Below are 24162 nucleotides of genomic sequence, written 5' to 3'. Positions count from 1 at the left end.
CAATACACGCCTGTTCTGTACGTGCACATTTTAACCCAGGTATAAACACAGTTGCATACATATCCACATGTGCACATACCAGTGCACTCACACCATTTCCACACAGTATATTCCTAAAATGTCAGAGAGATTTTACTTTACTATTCAACCTTTCTTCTTAGACTGACGATGAGGAAGTCGCGAGAAAGAACAAGAAGCTGTGTTTGAATACTTTGATTAAATGCTTTAACAAAGCTCCTCTGCCAACTGCCCGCTGCTACTGAACAATCAAATACACACAAAATCAAACCTGTGGGTAAAAAAGGACATGCACGGGTCACACTGCACGGAGATTACCCTCTGTATAATAAGGTGGAGTCTGTCTAAGGGCCCATAGTAGTAAAGAACAAACATAAAGCAGGCAGTAAACAAACAGGTGGGCTCTGCCTCGAGCTACACTCTTTTCAGAGATAAAGTTAACTGCCACTGTGCTTCTGCACTGCCTTTCAGCTCTGTAAAGTGACTCCAAATGCGGCATGCAAAAATAATGAAGGGAGTTAAGTCCTCGAAGCCAGCAGTCCAGCACTCTCTGACAGGTTGATCACCCGATTTGTATTCATTTAATTGACTCACGCCCCCCCCCTGCTCGCGATCAGGAACCCCCCCCACGCCTCCTGTATTCTCTTAGCGCTTGGTGACAATGACTTTGAATAGAAGCAGAGACTAATGTGATGGTAGGAAAACAGGGAACAGCCAGTGAAGGTTAGACCACACGGGGCTTCCCAAGGTTGTTCTGCGGATTTATATGCCAGCAGATAGGCATAAAGCTTTCACTGGGCCCCCACACAGCCACCACAGGCTTAAAATTTTCAGAAGGAAGTTGATCGAATGGGGTTATGCCAGCCTGTCAAGGTAAGGTGCAGTACTTGGTTCACTTTAAAGAATGCATCTCTAATTCTCAATTCAGTCCTTTGCACAGTTTTAACTAAGTAAATCTGAAATGATGATTGCTTTTATATAACTTGGAACAAATTATTTTCTTCATATTCTCTTCAGTAAAATCAGTAATTTAATCAAAATCCTAAGAGAAGAAGACCATAGGTCAGGCCTGAAGCTTTTCTACCCAATACACACGTGTCCTTTTTTCTTGACCCTCTCTTTGCAGAACACCCAGCCATACTCCCCTTTTTAGCTTCCGGAAGCAAAATGCAGAGGATGCGTCAACAGAAATTGAGCTGCATTCTTGCTTCTGTAAAGGTTAGTCTTTTTCTCAAGCTGTTCTTTGTTTCTGTTTTCCCGTCTCTCTCTCTCTCTCTCACATCACTGTATGCACTTGAGTGTCGGGCAGTAGGAGTGGGACCAACTCATGTTCAATGACTTCTCATTAACCCAAATACTCAGCTCGAAATAATCAAGTGTGTGTTTACATGCTGTGCATGATTAGGCAGGCGTGACACAAATACTGAACGCACCGCCACCCACTGTAAATATTTATCACCCAGCACAGGCAGCACACGCATAAATAAAACCTAAGTTGCTGCGTTTTTTTTTTTTTTTTTCACAGTGACACACGTATCACTAAAGTGTAGTGTAGATCGGTAAAGAAGCATGTACTGTAGCAGTGCATTCATAGAGGACTGTAGAAACACACACAGAAAGCCAGGTCCGCCTGTTAGCAGAACCCTGCTGTCTGTGATCAGTGTTTAATGGCAGGATCAGTCCCTCTTCCTTTCATTGCCTCCTTTGTTCCGTGTCCTGTTTTTGCTATCGGCCAGTGTGTGGGCTTGATTACAGTGCCTTGCACCAGTCTGCCAATCCCATTAGACACTAATCTGTGACATGCTACTTGCTCCTCTCTGTGTTTGCTCCTAGTTGTGTGTTTGATGTGTTTGATATGTATGTGTTTGCGCGTGTATGCTCACATGTGTGCGCGAGACCCCCGGGCAGGCCTCTTCCCTTTTGGTCATGTGGCTTCTTATCAGAGTCCACTTGATATCCTGATCCCCCTCTGAGGGTCTTGTTGAAGCAGCTATCAGCACACAGCATAGCCCACAGGCTACATGAAAGGCCTTTTATCCTGCACTCTGCTCCCTTTTTTAATCAACATTCCTCATTCACCTGGCTCTCGGGCCTCATTTGTATTTATTTCGTCACAACTCTGTAAGCCCACAACACACAGCATTGTTTTTCTTTTTGTTTGTTTTTTGTTTGTGTTTTTTTCTTTTACTTTTTTCCCTCAGCCATTTTACTTCCTGCAGGTTTTCATTTTGCTCTGAAAGGTGTCAGTGAAGCGCAAATGAGGCAGGCACGCGCACACACGGTCACCCACACACACACACACACAAACAACACAGACGTCATCACCATCTTTCATAAAAATTGGCATGAAAAGTAAGATGCCAAGCAAAGCCAGTGCCTGACACCCATGTTTCTTCTTTTCTTTCTTTATGTCTTTCAGAGAGGGAGCCCTTCATTGCCTGTTCTGTAGCAGCAGACAAGGCAGGCCCTTTTGTTTGTGGAAGTCACAGTGAGAGCGAGGCTGGGGAGCACCTTCCAAAACACTCGCCCACCATAGATCTGCATTACGCGCTCCACTGGCTAAATAGATCAATCCATTTCTGCTCCCTCCAAACAATTATACACCTTAAGAGAGACAGGCAGAATGAGAGAGGCTGTAATGAAAACATCTTTTCTCCTACTCATTCTTCTCCCCTGCTTTTGATGATAGTGAAAAGAATTATGTTCACTTGATAACCTCACTATTAGTGTGTTAGAGTGAATATGAACATGTCACTAGGATCAAAGCAGTATACATACGTAATACTATCCTCATCAGGCATTACATGAATTTTAATGGCTTTTTTTTATAAAGTAAATTCACACTTCAGCATAACCACTTACTCATATGCAATAGTTGTTTTAAATGTGCAAGCCCACAGCCGTTCCACTAAAGAGTATGTAATTGCTCATATTAGTGAGTGCTAAGCATTGCACTCCAGTGAATCGGCTCTTTTACACCACCATCTTTCACACTTTACAGTGTGTGTCCCCTCCAACTAGTCCAACATGATTTACGTGCTGTTCAGAAAGCCATGTCCCTTATTAAAAGGAGCGGAGGCCACTTTTTCAAGCAAAATAACACACTGTGACAAGATGTAGCCCATCTGTGAGATAGTTTCAGAGCAAAAGTGACCTGCCAGCAGATGCATCACCATCTAATTTGTCAAATCGGGAGACCGCACTCTGCAGTTGATCAAAATGAACTCCCAGCAGCCATGCCAGACACAGTTCAACTTCACAGAGAAAATCATCTGTTTCACCTCTGTGCTTGACAACACTTCTCCTCCGCCTTCACTCCTGTATAACGTCACTATGAAGACAAACATAAAACCATACACATATGGTAAACAGTCTGTCATTTGGGATAAATAATAAATGACTTTTTTTGAGATTGTGGTACGAGACCGTAAGCCGACAGATGGCTGCAAAGACTGCCCAGGTTGTCATCCTCATGACATTTTTATACAGGTCTAGGGTGGAGGAGTTCATTCCAAGTGCTACTGATTAATTTATACCTGTTTTCTTTGCTTTTTCCATTGTCAATGTCACATTAAATGGATCTTGATGTATTTTGTTGTCTGGAGTCTTCTGTTTTTAGAGGGTGCTCTTTAGTGCTGTTTGAAGAGGTTTCTCAGCTGGCATGATTGATTTGTTCAGCACTAAATGAGAAAGGGGGGAAAGGGTAGGCTGTGTTTGCGCTAAATTCTTTTGCTAAGGCAATTGTCCTTGGCTCCTTTTACTAACTGAAGTCTGAGTAAATTGCAATTTAATGCGGCCAGCAAATTAGAATGCAGATGGCTTAGTTGCCAGCAAAGATGGGATAGGCAGGAAATCCTTGAGCAATCCGCTGCTACCTGCTGCACTGTTCATTTGAAGAGACAGAGGACAAAAAAGAACAGAGGACACTTTTAGTCTCACACACATACACCCACGCCCCCCCACACACACACACACCCTTTCACACACACACACACACGTGGGTTGAAATGACAGTATTTGCATACAAACCCTCTTCTGCCGCTAACAAACCTCAGGTGTATTGTGTCTGAGAGAGGGAGTGAGCTGTAATGTGTAACCTGTTGATGCTCTTGTTCCTGCAGAGGTCATTCTCTGCTCCAACATTTTGATATGTCGTCGTACGGTAGATGATACAGATGCAAATGCCGGACAGATGAGCCCAGCGGAGTACTTTGTTTAAGGATCACGAGAGAAAAGAGCAAATATGTACAGAGAAAAACGCTGTGACAAGACCTGAAAGAGAACTCAACATGTTAAGTCTGAGGTTTTTAAGCTATTTGGAGCACACAGAGGAACAGCTGCAGTGCAGCAACCTAAATAGGCATGATATACTCAGCAAAGGAGAATACGTCCGTACTGTGTATATTAGTTGTGCTTGTTTTACATGGAGCTATGAGGAAGCTCTTATGACATCTGTCTTAACAATCATTCGATCTCTAAAATAATAATAATAAAAAAAAGAAAGAATCAAAGAATCAGCCAGCGGGGTTGTTTGCAGTGATGCCTCCCTTGTTTCAGAAATTTTCTGGAATCAGTGTCCTCAAACAAGATCAAATGAGAAAATTCTCAGCACACACCCCTGCAAAAGCTGTACAGTCCTGCAAATAAGTTATTCTGGTGATAGAAAATGTTACGAAATTATTCATCTCCATCGAGATCTGGATCTGAATCAAAATACAAATTGTATTTTCATTCAGCTAAGAAAGTGCATTAGTCGGATCCGAACAGAACTGAAAGCATACCAATTTTGATGAGGGGAAAGAGTCAGAGCTAGTTATTCTACAAAATTCTTAAATTAAGTTAATTTTGAATGAAAACTGGCAAAATAAAATCACCCCAATCACAGTGTTTTTCAAAGAATAGGTTATGACTCTAAAATGAACCAAATTACTTGCTAAATTTTTTTTTTTTTTTTGCAGTTTATTTTTTTTAATATCAAATCAAATGCAGTCAACCAGCACTGTAACTGCACTGCATTATGTTTCCTTTTGCACTCAACATTGATGTAAAATCAAACCCAAATTATGATGTCTGAGAGTCCCTTACTTCCCCAAGTGTCCTCTGAAGCATAGTCCCAAAATAACATACAATACAGTAAGTGAGTACAGGTGCACACCACTCTATCCACAGGGAGGAAAAAAAAAAGGTTAATAAAATCATTTGGCTCTCTTGCTAGCATGTCCAACATATTGGAGCTCTGAGACTCTCTTATGTGCCACAGCTCACAGAGTCCCAAGCAGCACCGTCCACAATCAAATCCACACACCTGGCTACCACCTGCCAAGCCTGCTGGAAATGTCATGGCTGTATTTCTTAGTTGAACAGGATTATGGGATTTCTAATTGGCCCCACAGTGTGCAGGTGACTTCCGATTACTTCGCTGTAAGATCTTAAAGCAGTAAAGTAACTGGAAAATGTGATAAAAGAAAGTTAAAGAAATATTCTGGCAAACATTTACATGCTTTTGCTGCGTAGACGGTCATAAGAGGGTAAAGAACTCAACTGCTTTAACTGTTTAACACATCGTGCACAGTTTTTATTGAGCTTCAGGTTGAACAGGATGCTGAAAAGCAAGACATTCAATAGCAGTCTCAAGGTTGCACAATGTACCATTGAAATGTGGATATAAGCCGTCTGTTTTCAGTAGAGGCAGGAACCAGGAGGTGAGACGGGGCTGTACAAAGCCTCCACAGTTCAAAAGACTCCCCTTGTTTTTGAAACATGCGAACGGAGCAATTCTTCAGGGTCTAATCCTCGCACACTTGTATGCCTTTGTTCTATCTAAGTGTATGTGTGTTTTCTCTCCTCTCCTCTTCCTCCTCTGTGTTGCAGATTCATCCCAGGACCTAACAGAGAGCTCCCATTGCAGGGCTGCGTGCCAGGCTCTTCCCCTCATCTAACCTTTCTCTTCCCACCGAACGGACTAAAACTATTACATCCACGGCTACTGACTGGATTACCTGGGACCACAGAAAGGATATCCACCCAGATAAAACAGCTTTGCTCGCGTGGTGCCAAGGATTTGAAACCAAACTAATCCCCTGTTTGATCAATGAGCCCCATGTTGGTTACTCTCCTCTTCCACACAGCTGTGGCCAGTCTCCGACCTAGTCTCTCTCTCTCTCTGTTTCCCTCACTCTGTCTCCCCCACAAAAACTGAAACAGCTTAGCAGGGGTTATTTAGAGGTTGTTAAAACATTATTTGAAGACATTTGCCCCGCCTGCCTGAAGGTAAACGGGTTGAGGAGCTTACATGGACCTGAACATGGGATCCACGGAACTGTGGGAGAGAAATTACCCTGATATCCTTTTATTTCTGTGTGGAGGGCATTTGTATTGGACTTACTACTTTAGCTGGATGGCTTTGCTGCGAAGACACAGAGGAGATTTAGCTGAAAAACATTGGATTTTCCGTGAACGCGACCACAAGCAGCCTATAATGAGTTAATGAAGAATCTTTGGGAAGCTTTAGGGTCTGCCCACATGACCTCACCTTCAAACTCCTTGATGGACATTTGAATTTGACTTTTATTCGTGGGTATGCCCAATGTAAATTCATGAGCACTCCTTTTTTTCTTTGTATGTAAGATAATTTGTGTACATATACATATATAAATACATTACATATAAGATGACAGATCCAAGAAGCTGAAAAATATATTTAAGACTCTATTAGGAGCTCCGAATATTGATCAGTCTCTGAATATAATCCAGAGGCTGCTCTCCCAATAACGGTGTGTATAGGACTGCTTTGCAGTGTACAGTATGCTTGCATTGGAAAAAGCCACAACGGAATCATAAAAATAAGTATTGGTCACTTTCGTCATTCAGCAATGCTGTTGGTTAAGCCAGAAAATGCTTGTAGTTTCTGTAAAGATGAGGAAAACACTGTATAGAACTGCCTCACAAAAGAAAGCAGCACAAACAACAACCCCTGAGCTTTCCACTCAGATACGGCGGGGACCCAGAGCAGCATCGGAAAAACTGGGACCATAATCGGACAGTTAGTGTCTGTCTCTGCTGTGGAGAGTGGTCACGGACGACTGCTTTTCTATGTTTGTCGTGTAGATCTCCCTCTCACACACCAGAGAGCGAGAGAGAGAGAGAGAAAGATGATTTATTCCAAATGACAGTGAGAAAGTATTAGTCACGATGGAGAAACATACAGTTACCCCCCCAGTAGATATAAGTACATTACAGGACAGCCTTATGAGAAATAAAACTGGTTTTCTATACTGATATGCTGTCTCCCATTCCTTCATATGGTAACTGATATTTTGAAAAATGTTCATCTTATGACTATTTGATATGTTGTAATATGTGGGTGGAAGATCTTGTCAAGAGTTTCATTTATATGATATGTTAACACTGTGAGCAGAGTTTTTGCTTGAGTAAACAAGCAATCAACAGCAGCACAAGGCGAGTATGAAAATGACTTACGGGCAGTCAAACACACACATGCAGTAAACACACAAACAAATCTGTGATGCTTCATTTATACAATTCCCTTGGTGGCAGAGTGGATTTATCAGAACAGCACATTCAATTCATTCATGCAATTAGAATAAAGATTTCCAATATCGTGCCAGGCGAAATTCCAGATGATTTTCAATATCAGCCTCCTCTCCCGGCTGATATGAGATTTGTTTCTTCTCCCAGTGGACGCACGAGTGTACATTCATCATTTAGGAATTTGGCTAGTTTCATGGAGCCCGGTGCCTCACTGAGCAGTCACAGAAGGTATGAAAAAGACAGACACATCAATCTCCCAGTGGTCTTGCCAGAATCATGAAAGAATATGCTAAGGGAGCAAGAGCGTATTTTTTTTCCTCTTCAATGAGCCGTTCCCTTCTTTGTTTTCTCATATCTAATAGGATTCACTGTCCTGCAGTCTTTCTGAGCTTGTGCAAAAGAAAATGAGTCAGGGAATGAGTTTCTCTGTATGCACGAGAGTGTCTCTGGGTGCTTTTCTGTTGCTGTAAACGAGTATATGTGAGTGTATGTGTGCATTTGTCTGTGTTTCCAATGCTTCTCTGTGTATTTTTAGAGAGAGTTCGTAGAGTCTGTGAGATAGACGTCCCGCAATGACGTACTGTGAAGATTATCCTCAAATTCAGTGCTTGTGTTAAAAATCAAGGGATTTTTCCCTCCCTACTTATGCAAGTTCTAAGTGGATTTCTGCTTAAAAGGTGCTTGGGGATCAGAAATGGAAGAGGTGCTTTTTCTTATTCTCTTTTATGCACTCCTTAGCTCTATCCAGAAATGATGGAGTCATGCTGTGGAGAGAGGTCCTGCTCCATTTTAGGCAAAGCAGAAAGGAACACAGCATGAAAAGATAACAGGGGCAGGGTCCTCCTCCCTCTCCACGGTGCTGTGCAATCTCAAAAGAGAGACATCCATCAAGTCCTGCCGACCTCCCACTGAGACACAAAGACAGCCATGTCCACATCACGCTGGACGGCTAATCAACACCTGACAGCAAGGACAACCTTTTTCATGCAGCCGAGACGTGTGAAGAAGATACTGGACAGTGTTGTTTATAAAACTTGCATAACTAACTTCCAAGGGTATCTCATAAAATCCAAACTTTTGCCCTGCGTCGAAGTTAAATGCCTGGTTGCTTTTAGGAGCTTTTAGCAGGAGCCTCCACTGCTCTTTGACAGCACGTCCTGTCTTTGCACTTTATCACATTCATATTCTTTAATCATTTTGCATAGCAACCTATAATTTGTAGAAAGGGCATACTCCTTACCTGTGGGGGCTTCGCAGTCTATAATTATAGTCATTACGGGCATGAGTCACTGTGAATGTTGCCTTTACAATGAACAGCCACTGGAGCTGGACAACTAAGAGCATCTCAAAATCATTAATGACACTAAAACTTAGTCTCAATGATAGCTGTTCAGTGACTTTGGGCATTATTGCCTGAGGCCCATTTGCCATGAAAAGTAATGATATCAGACGGTCTTTTGTCAGGGTAGATTTTTGATTAACTCCTTTTAATCACTGGACGTAAGAAGTGGGAAAATTACATGTCATTATACACAGTATCAGCACCATCACAACTAACAAGTTAATGAGGAAGATGTGATCCTTAACAAGACGCCGTAGTCGTCACAAAAATCAAAAAGTTGTTACTAATGCAAAGTAGCCCACAGCTACATTTGTGTATCGGTGTCTTACGTTTGTAGAACTAAACAAGGTCAAAACGGCAAACGACAAAGTGTGACGTGAAACCCAGCAGTGCCCTGCTGCAACGCCACCGTTTGTAACAAATGAACACTCTGATGGGTACACAATACATCACTGTCCTAATCCCATGACACTGCGCCATGCCCGCCAACCACCAGTACACTTGTCAGCCAAATGACTTGCCAGCCTATGATTGTCAGCAGCTGCCATAATGATAATTTATTTCTCTGCTGTTTTACTGTAGTGTTTTCCTCTCTTTATTTCCCCTCCCATTTCACCCCAAAACACAGCAACTTGCAAAGGGTCAAACAACAAGATCCATCATGACATACATGAGCATGTGAGCGTTGAGCACGACAGGCCTTATTCCACCAGGGGCGCCGATGTTGTCACAGACCAACCTCCCTAGGAGATTTCAGACCTTGCACTTTCCCATTAAACAGAGAGCATTTTTCGCAGCAGTGTGTCCACACAGCTGGACCGACATCAACACAATAACTCTGTATTGTGTGCCGCTTGATAATGAAAAACCAAGAGCTGGTTTCGGAAAAGAGAAGAATCAGGTAGAGGAAGCGGCAAATATATAAAGCATACCACGTATATTTTTCAGTCACATAGGTTTAGCTTGAGTCTCAAACAGTGCGAAAAATATATTGTACAATAACATAGAAACATAAAGAAACATTAGCGTTCAGTCATTTGTTTTCGTGGCCTTTTCATGGTAGCACACATGGGGATGTAGGAGTCTCTCTCTCTCTCTCTCTGGTCACCACAGACGGTGCGAACAGTCTGCTGTTGTCAGAATGGGACCATCCCAAGAGGATGAGGACACGCAGTTCACCTTGAGGGCTTAAAATACACTTACTTATGAAAATTCCTCTTTCACATATGAAAACCAAGAAGCATAACTGCATGTTTTTCGGGGGTTTTCTTACATGCCTGTGTACTGGCTGATCAGAAAATAGAAACCCCAGCACAGTGCAATTCAGTACAATAAAAATCCCTCTGTGTTCTGATATTGGACTGCATTACCTCACATATCACATAGATTATTTTTACCTCACTTGTCAGTCAGTGAATTTCTTCATTTGTTTGGTTATGTTTAAAATATCACCTGTGCTGCATACATATTTTAATTTGGGGAAATATTTTCTCCCAGTGTATTAGCAGCTTTGTTATCTGCATCATGTTTATAATAACCAGGAACAGATTATGGTTTTCCATTTTTCTTTTTGATTTATTTATTTATTTATTTATTTATTTTTTGTGAAGGCCACATGAAATTTCATGTTGTCTGTCCAAGTTTGGATGAAGAGTTCACAACAGCAGCCTGGCCTTCAGGCTGCCTGCCAGAGACAAAGCACTGTGCCGTCAGTCTAAACCTGCCCACACACACAGCATGATGCAGTGAACTTATCTAAAGTTTGGACGACGGAAGGGATAACTAGAGCACTTGTCTTGCCTACACACAAACCAAAAAGTTTTGCTGTGTCACTGGGTTCATGCGATATTTCTCTTTCAGTCTCTGTTAAGCCGGCTGTGTTTCTTAATCTATAGTTTCTATTCCATAAATGTGAGTACATTTTTTAGCAGATCGTACAACAGAACAACACATTCAAGTTGAATCTTGAATTATTTTAACTTACAAGAGGTTCCACTGCTCCACACCAGCAGTTCACAGAGTCTCCTGATGATTCATATGTGACTGCCTCATGACATTTACAGCCTCACACAGCCTCAACACTCATGTCACAAGTGTGATTGACCCAAAGTGCTTCCAATGACTCGGAATCACCACCAGTCACAACTGATTTAACACCTAGGATGGATGGAATAATGTCCTCAAGACTAAAACACTTAGATCCACTTCCCTTTGATGTTGAACTTCTGCTTCTAAAATATAACTCGATAACTGAGATTCTTCGTAGATACACTACTCATCCCATTCAGGATCGCATGAAATCAAGTTAGTGGACACTTCACCTAACCTACAGGTCTTTGTACCTGTGCCCACACAGACACAGAGAGGACATGCAAACTCTAAGATCCCCAGCTCAGTGGGTTGAGCAATTTAAAGAAAAAGTTTACAGTGGTCCATTGTGACTGTGTTAGTTCACCTATGTGCAGTGAATGTCAGACAAACTCACATTATTTTACTAAGGGACAATTTAACGAATTTAAACTTTCACCTCTTTCACACAGAATTTGTCCAGATGAATGTCTCTGTTCATTCATTACCCGGCTCTGTGTGCTCTACATCATATCATGCTTCAAGGACTTCTCACTGAAAGTCCTTTTCATTCCGTTGCCTTTGAAACTGAATCACTGTCCATTTTCGTTAAAAACATATCACAAAAATCCAAGCATGAAACCACAACCACAATTCATAAAATCATTTGAGCTTTATATGATTAAAAAGCTCTAAAGTAATCAATACAAAAGTATAGAACAGAAAAACTATTTACATAGGGACAGTCCAGCCGAGTCAAAGTACTGTAACATTTGGGAAATTCATCTGAAACGAACATATTGTTTCCTCTCTCAGTACAACATGCCACTTGATCAACGCTAATTATTAGCAACAATAGAATAATTAGCTGTTAAACACAGTGTAAGAGAACTCCATTCATTTTGTAAAGCAAAAAAACTGGTTCCAGATTTACTAAAATCAAACTGGTACTCTGAATCTGCAGACATGGATTTTAGCCGTTACCTACACTGCAGTGTTTAATGTGCATATATTTAACCTGTGTATAAATTCATTAATGTCATATTAACACACTATTTGATCAGAGTTAGAAACGGCTCAGCTCTCAGCAGAGTCTGGGTGAATGGTAAAGGTGGTCGTCTAATAGGAGCAGGATGGAGTCTCTTTTCCCAATTCCACCGTCAGCCAATGAGCTGCCTCGTTCTCTGCTACGCAAATGAGAGGGACAAGGGCAAGCAGGCATTGTGAAGGACACCGTCTTTGGACTTGGAGGAGACAGAGCCACTCTAGAGGGCCAGGCACGCCTCATTTAGATTCAATGCTATCATTTCACTTAGGCAGGTGAAATTTAAGTGCCATGCTTACACTGTACAGAGCCAAGAACACAAGCAGGCATTCCTTGCATAAACTATAGAGAAAATTGTGTGTAACCTGTAATCATTTTGCAAGTCTTGTTAAGGTTATCAAACCAGAATTTAGTGCGAATTACCACAATGTGCTACTCTGACCCCAAATGCATATAACTCACCGCAGCTTACGCTGTTTGGCAAATCACCATAACCTAGCAACAAGCACAGAGACACACAAACACGCAAAAGGGCAGAGCGTCTTCCTTTATTTAAGTAACCAGTATAGCAAACCCCGCTGCTCGAATGGAATGTTAACATGAGGCATGGTGCAGAAATCAATTTAGATGTTATTCCCACGACAGTGCCTGGGCATGACTATCCAGGGTGTTTCTATTTTGTATTACCTTCCCCACCTTGTTTTTCCCCAAGCTATCATCCCAAATAGAATGGTGTCTGTGTCTCAAGGCGATGGCCATTGATCCACATTGGAAGTGAGATACTATTGCCTGAGCCATCAGCACAATGCATTTTATTTGTCAGGCCACATTGATGAGAGCAACGAGACAGACAGACCACGCAGAAAGTCCTGCCTGCTGTAACACAAGGTGCTGTGTTAAAACCAGCTGCCATACATCACAATGTTTTCCTAAGAACTGTGAGTTGCCCATGTCATTAAATCATGTAGCAGCAGCTCCATCCACAACCTGCTCCTTCTTATGACATGTTCACATGCATATAAAGGACCCATTAGAATTACTCTACATAAACTACATTATGTAATAGCCTCTCACATCTCATAAGCATGGTATTCTGCTTGATGTCAAAGAGAACAACAGTGTGGAGGATTGCAGCATAATGTCTTGTGCGACAAGCCTTTATGGTCATAGTTTTGACATACTGCACGATGACTGCAAGAAAATCTGGCTGACATAAATTTAAAATGGCCATGATGCCTGAACAACGACAACTATGAGCCCTGAAAGCATATGGATGCATAAGAGTCTGTGCCAAACATCCAGGGTGCTTTGCAAAGAGTGTCCTGTTCACTCTTTGTCCCTCATGGATCTATTAGTTGGAGTCTGAGTCTCTCTCTAGAGAGACTCAGTCGACCAGGGCCTATCGTTATTATCTCATTTAGAGCAGTTTTATTTTTTTTAACTAAACTGGTACAACTTTCACTCGCAGAAGCAGTTACACTCAGCCTGATACAGAACATTCAGTATGCCTATTATACAGCAGACCTCCTAAAACAACCTCCTAAAACGTTCTGTAACCCATTAGAGTTTGAAAAGTGACTTTGACAACCAAGTGACTCATGTAGCATGGGTACTTTTCTGTATTAGCTGTCACAAAGTTACCTTTACACTGTATCATACTCTTCCTGACAGACAGCAAATGGAAGACAAATAGGCCTATGTACAGGGGCACCTCCAGGGATTTTATGCCCCATGAAAAGATATCACATTGAGCCCCACCACCCCACCAACCCATCCCTGTAGGCCACACCAACCCTGAAAATATATAACACTGTGCAGACATCCATGCAGCATTCTTCATAAAGTGGAATTCATGGTAGAGTTCTTTAATGGACAGTTCTCTTAACATTAATGTAATTTAAAATAAATAACACTTAAATATACAATAACCTCTTCAATTAAAATACATGAACATTATCATCTATAGAATGATGTAACAAATAAAAGAATAAAATCAGCAGCAGATTTTTGAGTATACATATCAACTTGAGGCTGTTCAGCATCCAATAGGCTGCACGTGTTTCATATAATGATCATTATGTGGAAAAATAATTACAGTGTTCTCATCATTGAAAGAGATGAAATCATTTTTAAAAAATAACATTCCCAAGGACCTCCTGCTGGTTCATTGGTAGGACTATGGGGATGGGGGTACAGGGCTGCTGAGCCTGAAGCTCTATCTGCTGGGCCTGGCACCAGGCAGGAGCAGGGACAACTGATTAAACATGAACAGCTCTGCTAAAAACCTGCATCGATTAAATGTCAGCTGAGAGAGGAGCGAAATGTTAGAATGTCAAGACATTAAGTAACTAATGTTACAGGAGCAAAAGCAGCCTATTTCACTATGGACTAAGCTAACAGGTTAATTTCCACCACTCACGGACTACACCCACCTTTCTTTGTGAAAAATTGGGTGACATTCTGTTGCTCTTTCTTTTCTCTTTTCTGTCTTTACTTTTTTGGAAGCCAGTTGTTTTCTTCAGAAAGCAGAGACCTGATGGTCCAATGGCACTTCTCGCTCACAGTTTCCTGCTGGCAAAATTTCTTCTTCTTTGAGGCTTTACAACAATTACCATCCAAGATGTTGCATTACTGTCAGTTTTTACTGTCCCTCAGTGTCCATTCATTTTAAAGTCATCTGTCTAATCGCCCTTAAAATACTAAATAAACATTTCCTCCCCTGAACACTGTCTCCATGTTCTAGTATACTTTTAACGTTGTCCTCTGCCTGCTCCATTTTTTGTAATCGTGTCATGATTTCTTGTCTTGTCAATTTCCTGCATGCTATAAAGACATGCTGTCTCAGCCTCTCACCATTGATCAAAAAGACCCGTTGAATGTTTTCCTACGATGTGAAGTGTTCTGTTTAAGTTGCGGAGCCCAGTTCTCAGCCTGCTTATTATTGCTTGCTCTCTCTGTTTTGTTCCACTACTTCTTAACATGCCTTCTGTGTTTTGGACTTAGAGTAAATGTCTCCCATTTACTGTGTTATCCTGATGCTGTTGCCACTGTTGATTTACCTTTTTCCACACTATTCCTCTCCCCTCTGGGTTTGATAATTTAATATTGATTTATACTTTTTTGACTGCTTCTTTTGCCAATTTGTCTGCCCTCTCGTTTTCCAAGATACCCTAATGTGCTACGACCAAGATGAATGTGATATTTTTTCCTTGTCTAACTATTCTTTCAGAAAGCAGGTCTCAATGACTTCTGGCTGTACCTGTTTTAATGCATGGAAGGGCCAACACAAAATCACTTACAAAATTGCTGCAACTTACCTGCATCTTTTTCATTGGATGACCATCTCCATTCTCCCTTAGACTGACCCAGTGATTCACCACCAGATGTAACCACACTGGCGTTTCACCAGCTTCAGCTTGGAGTGCACGTTACGGGTCCCAAGACTGGTCCCACAGTAACAATACAGAATTCTGTAGAATACAGAAGAAAAGTGAGCAGCAAGAACGAGACGGAGTTATCTGTGTGTCGCCCATGTTGCTTTTTATTTCCATTTTACAGTAAAACAAATAAACATGTTAACACAATTCCTCTGAGTGCCAGTTTCTGTTTTCAGTTCATAACTGTGGTTCAAGTGCATGAAACATCCAAGAATACCAGTACTTTAATGGTACTACACAGAATCCATTCACAGTCACGTGTCTGGAGTAAATCTGTTATCTAAATCAAACAAAATTCCCATACACATTATCACCTACAAACAAGTGAATCAAAGCTACTATAACAATTTATTTAATTTAGTCACCTATTCTTCACAAAAGTGCATAAGTACTTAACAATAAAAAAAACTTTAATTTGCCTTTAAACTGTCACAGCTTTCTTCATGTACAGGAGACCAAATAAAATAGTGTGCAAAACAAAAAAATCTTTAACCCTTAGACCTGCCTGCAAGACAAGATGGAGGGTGAAATAGACCCGCAGCGTAGCGTCTGCAAACCGATCAGCTGTGAACCTGCCGCCTCGACACTGGCGGGATTTCTTCAGTTTTAAAAGTTCGACAAAAGGCTCAAATAATCAAGTGTCCTTGTAACACCTGCCCTCGTGGGGCAAAGCTCTAACGAACTGAAATTGGCATATTTTACCTGTAGAATACAGATGAAAGGTGAGCAGCAAGAATGAGACGAAATTATCTATGCGTCGTCCAGGTTGCTTCTGGGGTGTGGGCGGAAGTTCCCCCCTTAGATGAACCTGGGCGCAACAGTTCCCCTGCCAAAGAGTTCCACCTGGCTGCAGCTCACATACAATGTCCCTCTTCACAATACATGTGAGAATTAAAACAGTGTGCTTAACACCATATTATTAAAGATTAATATTAGACCTTGAAAAAAATATGTCTGTCTGTCTGTCTGTTTAGTTAATTGAATTAAACAACACAAAAGCAGTTGCACAACTTTGTGGTGTACCACACACCCTGGGGAAGTTCTGACTGCTTTTCAACACTCTTAGAGCGTGAGCTTGAATAATATACAGGTCCGCTAGTGCAGATGACCTGTATACAGTACTTTTATAGGCTAACAGTCAGTAACAGTAACAGTAAGTAAGTTTTGTTTTGCACTTTTCAACTTAATTCCATCCTGCCATCTCTTAACTGTGTTCAAAATTTCTTCCTCTTTTCCCACGAAGCATCTGGAAACAGTGATCTCCCCATTCCCATTTTAATATTTACAAATATATCATTCATCATAATGGAACATAAAGTTGGACTTGATATACTTCCTTGAGGCGTCCTGTTTTCTACAACAAATTGGCTTGATAACTCCAACCCTATCTTCACGTGAATAGTTCTTCCATAAATAGTCCATAACCCAAAGAAATATTTTTCCTCCAATTCCTATTGAGTGCAGTTTGATTAGAAGACCCTCTTTCCATAATATATCATAGGCTTTCTCAACATCAAAAAACACTGCAACCACTGTCTCTTTATTTACTTTAGCTTTCATCCTCTAAACACAGCACTGTGTCCAAAGTGCCTCTTCCTTTCTTCAGTATGCTTTGATACATAGCCACCATACCTCTGTTTTCCTAGACGTACATGAATCTCTCATGCATCACATGTTCCATTAATTTACAGATGTGTGATGTCAAGGCAATTCGCCTGTATTTTCCAGGCATGCTGGCATCTTGTCCACGTTTCCTTATTGGAATAATTATCGCCTCTTTGCAGCTCCCTGGCATTCTTCCCTCATCCCACACATTTTTTTTATTCGGCAGAAATAATTTCTCCAAACTTTCTTCACTTAGATGTTTTAACATGCTATAAACATATTTCATCTTTGCCAGGTGCAGTCTTTCCTGTTTTATCCATTGCCCTTCTTAATCCTCCCATGCTGACAGGGACATCTTGCCCTCCAACCGTATTACGTTTTCTACATAAAGCCTCCGTCATTTCATAGTTTCTCTTTAATGCAGCAAGGAATCAATCACATACTGATGCAATGGTGTTTGATACAAATGTAAGATCAAGCACAGATTCTCTCCCTGCATTAACATCTATTCTTGTTTTACTTTCATCATTTAAGCTTACAAAATTCTTCTTATCTAGTAATTCTTCTCTTACCTGGTCCCTGGTTTCTATTCTGTCAGTCTTGTGTAAGCTTGCCCATTAGCAATCAGGCTTCTCGCTTTCCAGTGAAGCATTAAAATCATTAGTAATATCAACCCACACATGCATGACTGCATCCTGAGTTCATCGCTTTCTCCTTCCCATCCAAATCCACATCTGAATGGTGCTCTGCAGCCTTCACAATGACCCGAATGCTTTAAGTTTTAGATGTGATCTCACATGTCACATTTATCACTCCTGCTATAAAGGTCACCAATTTCTCCTTCTCTATGCATGCATTCTTTTTATCTTGCTGTTCTTTTGCTGCCACTTGTTTTTTGTTACATTATCCTTGCATATTCTTTTTTTTTCTATCCTGCCAATTTAACTGCCTCTAACTTCTTCCTTCACCTTTATCTGTTGCACCTCCACCTCTTTTTTCACATCCCCAGTAAGCTATGCTGTGATTAGCAAGTGCCATTGGCACCTGGTTTGGGGGAAGGACACAATCATTTCATGTAAATAGGGAGAGAAAGAAAGTAAGAAAATAAACCATTAGTTTTATTAGTACATTGTAAAAAAAATGCTCTGACGATTGAAGTTAATGATTTAAGATGGAAAAACACGTACCTTGTGTTCTAATAATTTTGTAGGGCCCCTCTCAGCCACAGGCCCTTTGAAGTGTAGAATCGTGCCCTTCCGTACACCGCCTCCTTCCTGTGTTTACGTAATATCTGTAGATGACATTAAGCTGTGATGATGCAAACTGACAGACTAAATAGAGGCACTGGAAAATAGAGGCGAGTTATTTTTTCCCACATCATACGTACGTTCACAAAAAGGCAGTCTATGTACAAGGTCTCTGCTTACATTAAGTGATGCTCACTTGGCCAGTGTTACATCAAATTTTAAAAACTGCAGCGGTTAATCTGAACTTATTTTTTGTTGGCAAATGTTTTATTTTTTTAGTTTCATTTTTTCAGTTCATATATTCATTTACAAATATTAAACCAAAGAAGGACATATCAAAAGCAGAGGAGCTTGCATGTTCAGTGTGTAGTGTGTTCAACATGATGCTCCAGGTGTTGTTTTGCAAAGCTGTGAAGTTAATATTGTCACCAAGGCCGAAAACATCCACTATGTATTTCTGACAGACACTGAAACACTGAAACTATACTTAACAGTCAGTGATACTGTTATAAATGCTGCTAAGTGTGCCTTTCCAATATGTTTTTACATGTGCTTCAAACAGTAACTGTGACCCAGTGATTGTCAGTGGGGTGCACCTTTCAACTCTGACTGACCAAAGTACCTCTGGCATGAAAACTACTGATTGCCTATTATGTGTGTCTTAATAATAGAAAAAAGCACTTAAGGCATAAACAACTTTGCTTTATTGAATCTATGTAGTACATACGAAAGTAGTTCTATGATGCAATTTTCAGTATAGCAAAGCTTTAATGTGAAAGGTTCAGCTGGAGAGAAACTGTGATCCCCAGTGCGCTGCAGGCAGATACAGGGATGTCCCAAGCCACAGCTCTCATTTCATATAACACTGGCAGTGCATTTTCCTGAAGTGCTCAGAGCAAAACTATTTAAACTCACTCCCCATATGAACAACTTAGTAAATGAATGCCTGGACTGTGTCATCGATTAAACAGCACAGTCCTTCTCCTATGATTCATAGGCAGTGTGTGTGCACTCAACCACATAATCTCTCTTTTTCATTTCAGCACCTCCAGAATTGCCTTCTAAACACAAATAATGACAGTGGCAGCAAAGCTCTGCGAGCCTATCCACGAGCTCATATGAAATGTGTTGATCATTTGGCTGATTCATAATTTTTTGCTACTGGGAGGCACAGTGCTGTGCTGCAGCAGTCAGATATTTGTTTTACTGCATGCTAACCAGCAATATATTGATATTGCCTTGGCTTTATATGAGAGACAATGAAATTACTCTTTTAAAGATGCTGCTGTACATTTAAGAGCAACATTTAACATGATATTCTATTAGTGTGAAGACACTGTCATGTAACCTGAAGTGTGAGACTAAAATAAATGATCTTTGCCTTTTTTCTCAACATTCAGCAAGGCAAATCTGTGTTCAGATCTAGGGGGAAAACAGTTTGAGTGTACCAGATGTAAAGATGTAAGCAAACATAACTACCTTCTAACTGCCATCATCAAGCTGAAACTGAGCAAAGCGGTAAAGCAGAGTCAAAATAGGAAACATCACCACATGGCAAAGCGGAAGTGCCGAAAGGCCAACAGAGTTTGGCTTGGAGCTGAGAAACCCCACGGATGAACACGTAGGTATAAACAGCAGGTGGGAGACCATCAAAAAGTTTTATATAGAGGCAGCCATCAAAATTTTAGACTACAGAAAGTGGAAGAACACAGAATGGCTGCCACTTGGCAGAAAATAGAAGAACAAAAAGAACTGAAGACCAAAATGTTGAGCGCCAAATCACCCAGGCTCCAAGAGCAGGCACAAGAAGCCCACAAGCAAAAGGACAGACAGGTGAAGAAGAGTGCCAGGAATGACAAGACGGCCTTTGTAGAGGACTAAGCAGATAAAACTCAGCATGCTTCTGCAAGAGGGGAGATGAATACTATTTAAAAGATTACAGAGCAAGAACAGCAGCCAGTCAGCCCCTGTCAAAGACAAGAATGGCAACCACTCTGTGACAGAGCATGAACAGGCTAGGGAGACGGGTACAACATTTTTGCAAAGTACTCAACTGCCCAGAGCCAGATGACCCTGTTAACCCTCCACCAGCAGAGGATGTCCTTGATGTTGCCACCAGTCCCCCAACTAAGAAAGAGGTCAAACATGTAATCAAAGCCATGAAGGGTGGGAAAGCTGCTGACATAGATTCTATCCATGCTGAGATGCTGAAAACTGACCTTAATTCCTCAACCTCAGAGACCCCTTCAGAGATATCTGGGAGAAGGCAGGGGATCACACTTCTGTCGATACCATCCAAAGTCTTCTGCAGGATCCTGCACAATTGATTCCACTGTTGATCAGAAGCTGATACAAGAACAGGCAGGACTCAGGAAAGAAAGGGGTTGCATAGATTGGATCTTAACTCTGAACAGTATCATCGAGCAGTGTGTAGAATGGCGTACCCGACTGTACATCAGTTTCATCGACCTTAGGAAAGCCTTTGATAGCCTTCATCTTGACACTCTATGGAAGAGTTTGAGAGCAAATGGAGCCCCTGCAAAAATGGTCACACTGATGGGGTTGTTCCATTGTCACTCTGAATGCAGCATCATTGGTTAATGAAAACCATCTGTTCGCATTATGTCATATCAGGGGTCGTATCATGTCCCCCATTCTCCTCCTGATTGTCATTGACCGGATTATGAGGAAGACAACAGCCGACAGACCCAGGAGCATCCAGTGGACCCTGGTTTTCCTGCTTGAAGGTTTAGACTTTTCTGATGACCTTCTCTCCTCAAAGCATATCTATCTGCAGGAGAAAACTGACAGGCTGAACAAGTTCACCAAACAGACAGGTTTGAACATCAGTGCCTCCAAAACCCAAGTGATGTGCATTAATGCCACTCCAGATGCACCTATCAATGGGGACACTCCCAACTACATAAAGGACTTCCTTGTAAGTCTTGTCAGTAAAGACAATGCTGCACAAACGGACATCAGAGCAAGGCTTGGGAAGGCTCAGGGTGCTTTTGCTAGGCTCCAGTCTATCAAAAGTCAAAGCAGTACAGCCAGGAATAAAGGTCCAACTGTACAAAAGCAATGTAAAACCAGTGTTGTTGTATGGCTCAGAATGCAACAACATGTGACATGAAAAAGATCAAGGCCTTCCACTGTGGATGCCTCTGGAAATCTGCCACATCTTCTGGTCTGAGAAGATCTCAAATGAACAGCATGGTGTTCAAATCAAGTGCCACCGAATTCATGCCTGAGTCACTGAATCTGGCCCCAGCGTCAAGTGAAGATGGACTCCATCAGGGAAAAGGAAGAAGTACCAGCCCAAACAGCTTGGCAGTGAACTGTGATGGCTGAGTTAAAGGAGATGGACCTAACATGAGGCAAGGCACAGCATGCAGCAGAAGACAGGTCTCAATGGAGGCAGATCATCAAAGCCTCATGTTCCACCAGGGACAAAGAGGATTAAGTTTAAAATTAAGATCTGAAAGATACAAGACACAGATATTTCTGCTCTTATTTTTCCCCAATTCATTTATTTTAATATGGCAAAAATCAAGGTTACAGAAATTAAATAATTCCTATTAGTATAAACTCAAACTCAAAGTTCACAAGATGATGTGATACCTTTTTCAACCATAGTGTTTAAAATGGTGAACAATCCAACTTTCAAGCCTATCCCTGACATTCTGTTGTGTAACGTATGAAAGAACTGAAACTGAAGCAGTTTGAAAACCTTCCACCTGAACCTCCCCCCTGTCTTTATTACATTAATCATACTCGCGTATATTAAATGAAATCCATTTAAATACCCCTGGTTGCACAAATAATTTGTGTAGCCAGGTTGAAAGAGTTGGGAGTCAAAGGCGGCATAATTAGACGGGACGATTCTGAAACCTAATACAAGATGTAATTAAGGAAATTAATAAGGTGTCAGCCCCCTTTCACTGGGTGCTCCGCCTGATGATTAATCACAGTCTGGGCTAATTTGATTTGTGACAAGGAAAGGGATGACTTGGTAAGTCAGTTAGGAGAGCCCAACTCGACAGCATATGACATTAATAAAACATGAATAGTGGGGGCTCAGAGAGGAACGAAAATCCACTTGCGATCCACATGAAGCGATCAGATTAAAGAAGTCTTTGGACAGATAGCCTTGTGACAAAGTCACTGACAGAGGAGTGACTGGAATTTAATCAGCGACACCAATGTTACATTATTGTTATCGCTGAATAATTGGACTGGACCGTGCACCTTTACAAAGCAACAAGTGTTGGCCTGAATACTCTTCTATGGAGGCAGAGACAAGGTAAAACCAAACTATGTTCCAGACGTAAATGAACCTTTTAAGCAGCAAAGAACACTATGTGACAGATTCAAGCAGCAAAAGAGTAAAAGATGAAGGCAGATCATTAATCACTGAGCACCAGAATGGAGGGTGGGTGGTGCAGTCCTCTTACAGAGACACACAGAACCTGCCCTATGGCTCAAAAGGTCACAAATCAAAGGACGTTCACATGCGTGGAGATTAAGTTTTCATAAAAGGAGGGTCAGCTGCTGTCTGTTGCTATGCTGTTATTGTAATATGACACTGTTCACCTCCTGCTCTCTCCAGGTGAATGAAAAGCAGGGTGGAGGCTAGCAAACAGTTTGTAATTCATTTCTCAAGTGATTTCAAATTGATTTGTCTTATATTTTGGGGGAGGGGGCAGGGAGTGGCAGGTGGTGGGAGGAGATATACTGTTTGTTATTGCATTTACCCCTGAAGAGGGTAGATATAATAATGTGTGTGTGGGAATGCCTGTATAATATAATGCAATCCCACAGCCTTGCATTGAATTCTGTCTTTGAGAAGTATATGATGTTTGATTATAAGCTTCAGTCCTTCTGCCTTACAGATGTTGACTAACAGATATTGAACAAAATCTTTCTCTCTCAGATGGAGGTGTTGAAGTGTTAAACCCACTTTATGTTAACATTTGTGGCCATAGAGCAGGGTGTGGTGGTGTTCTGGATTGCATTTTACTATACATAAGTCCATGTTTTTGCATCCATCACCAGAGTGTCCTCATTGAAATGCATGAAAAAGAAACTCATGCATGTGTGTATCATGTGCATGTAAGAACCTACAAGCACACACATACACAAGGCATGGATGCAACTGCAATAAAACAATTAACTATTTGCAGACACATGCATATGTACACTCATGCACCACACATGCAACAAACATTTGAATACACTCGGTCCCAGGGGGCCTACTGAGTACTTCCACTGATGCACAACGACTAGTGCTCCTGTATGTTAAACCCCCCAGGTGGGCAGGCTTGACAGGGTCATGGCCTGACCTGGGAGTGTGCACGTGGGGAACCAACCCTCAGAGGACTGCAATGAAACCAGTCACAGAATGAGAAATAGTCAACAGCCATTAGAACTAAGTCCCAGTAGACTGGTGATTTGGGGAGTTTGTCACACATGTTTACTGCTGGGAAAGAGCGCAGATGCTGCTAATTAACATGTCATAAGCAGGGAGTATTATGCACAGCAACGCCAGCTCTTTATCCTTTTCACATATAAGATGTCATGTATGTGATATTCACAAGTATTTATATCCGGGACATTTGTCAAGGTTGAATAGAAGCCTTGTGTGATCCAGAGTGTGTGTTTATTGAGTCATAAAAAAATAAACTTTTCACAAAATCAAACTAACATTGAAATGTAAATGACAGAACCATACCATCACTCTAAGATGAATTGGCATTTTATTCAATTTCTCTCTATTCTCTGGCTTTCCCTTTCAGATAAAACAGGTCATTAAACAGTTACAGACCTGCACATTACACTCAATGAGCACTT

The 24162-nt window shown here is 41.3% G+C and overlaps 1 protein-coding gene across 1 annotated transcript in view; it reads left to right on the top strand.

Annotated features, from left to right (window-relative positions):
- The window catches only part of LOC121179435 (chemokine-like protein TAFA-1), a 97764-nt gene extending 96593 nt beyond the window's left edge, over nt 1-1171 (top strand). Inside the window, exon 4 of the mRNA XM_041034299.1 lies at nt 1145-1171. Coding sequence (XP_040890233.1) covers nt 1145-1171 — 27 coding nt within the window. The remainder of the gene's footprint in view (nt 1-1144) is intronic.
- The last annotated feature ends 22991 nt before the right edge of the window (nt 1172-24162 follow it).

This window comes from Toxotes jaculatrix, chromosome 3 (assembly GCF_017976425.1).
Source record: "Toxotes jaculatrix isolate fToxJac2 chromosome 3, fToxJac2.pri, whole genome shotgun sequence".
Lineage (NCBI taxonomy): Eukaryota > Metazoa > Chordata > Actinopteri > Toxotidae > Toxotes > Toxotes jaculatrix.
Note: the sequence above shows the minus strand (reverse complement) of the source record. Positions and strands in the feature narration are given on the sequence as shown.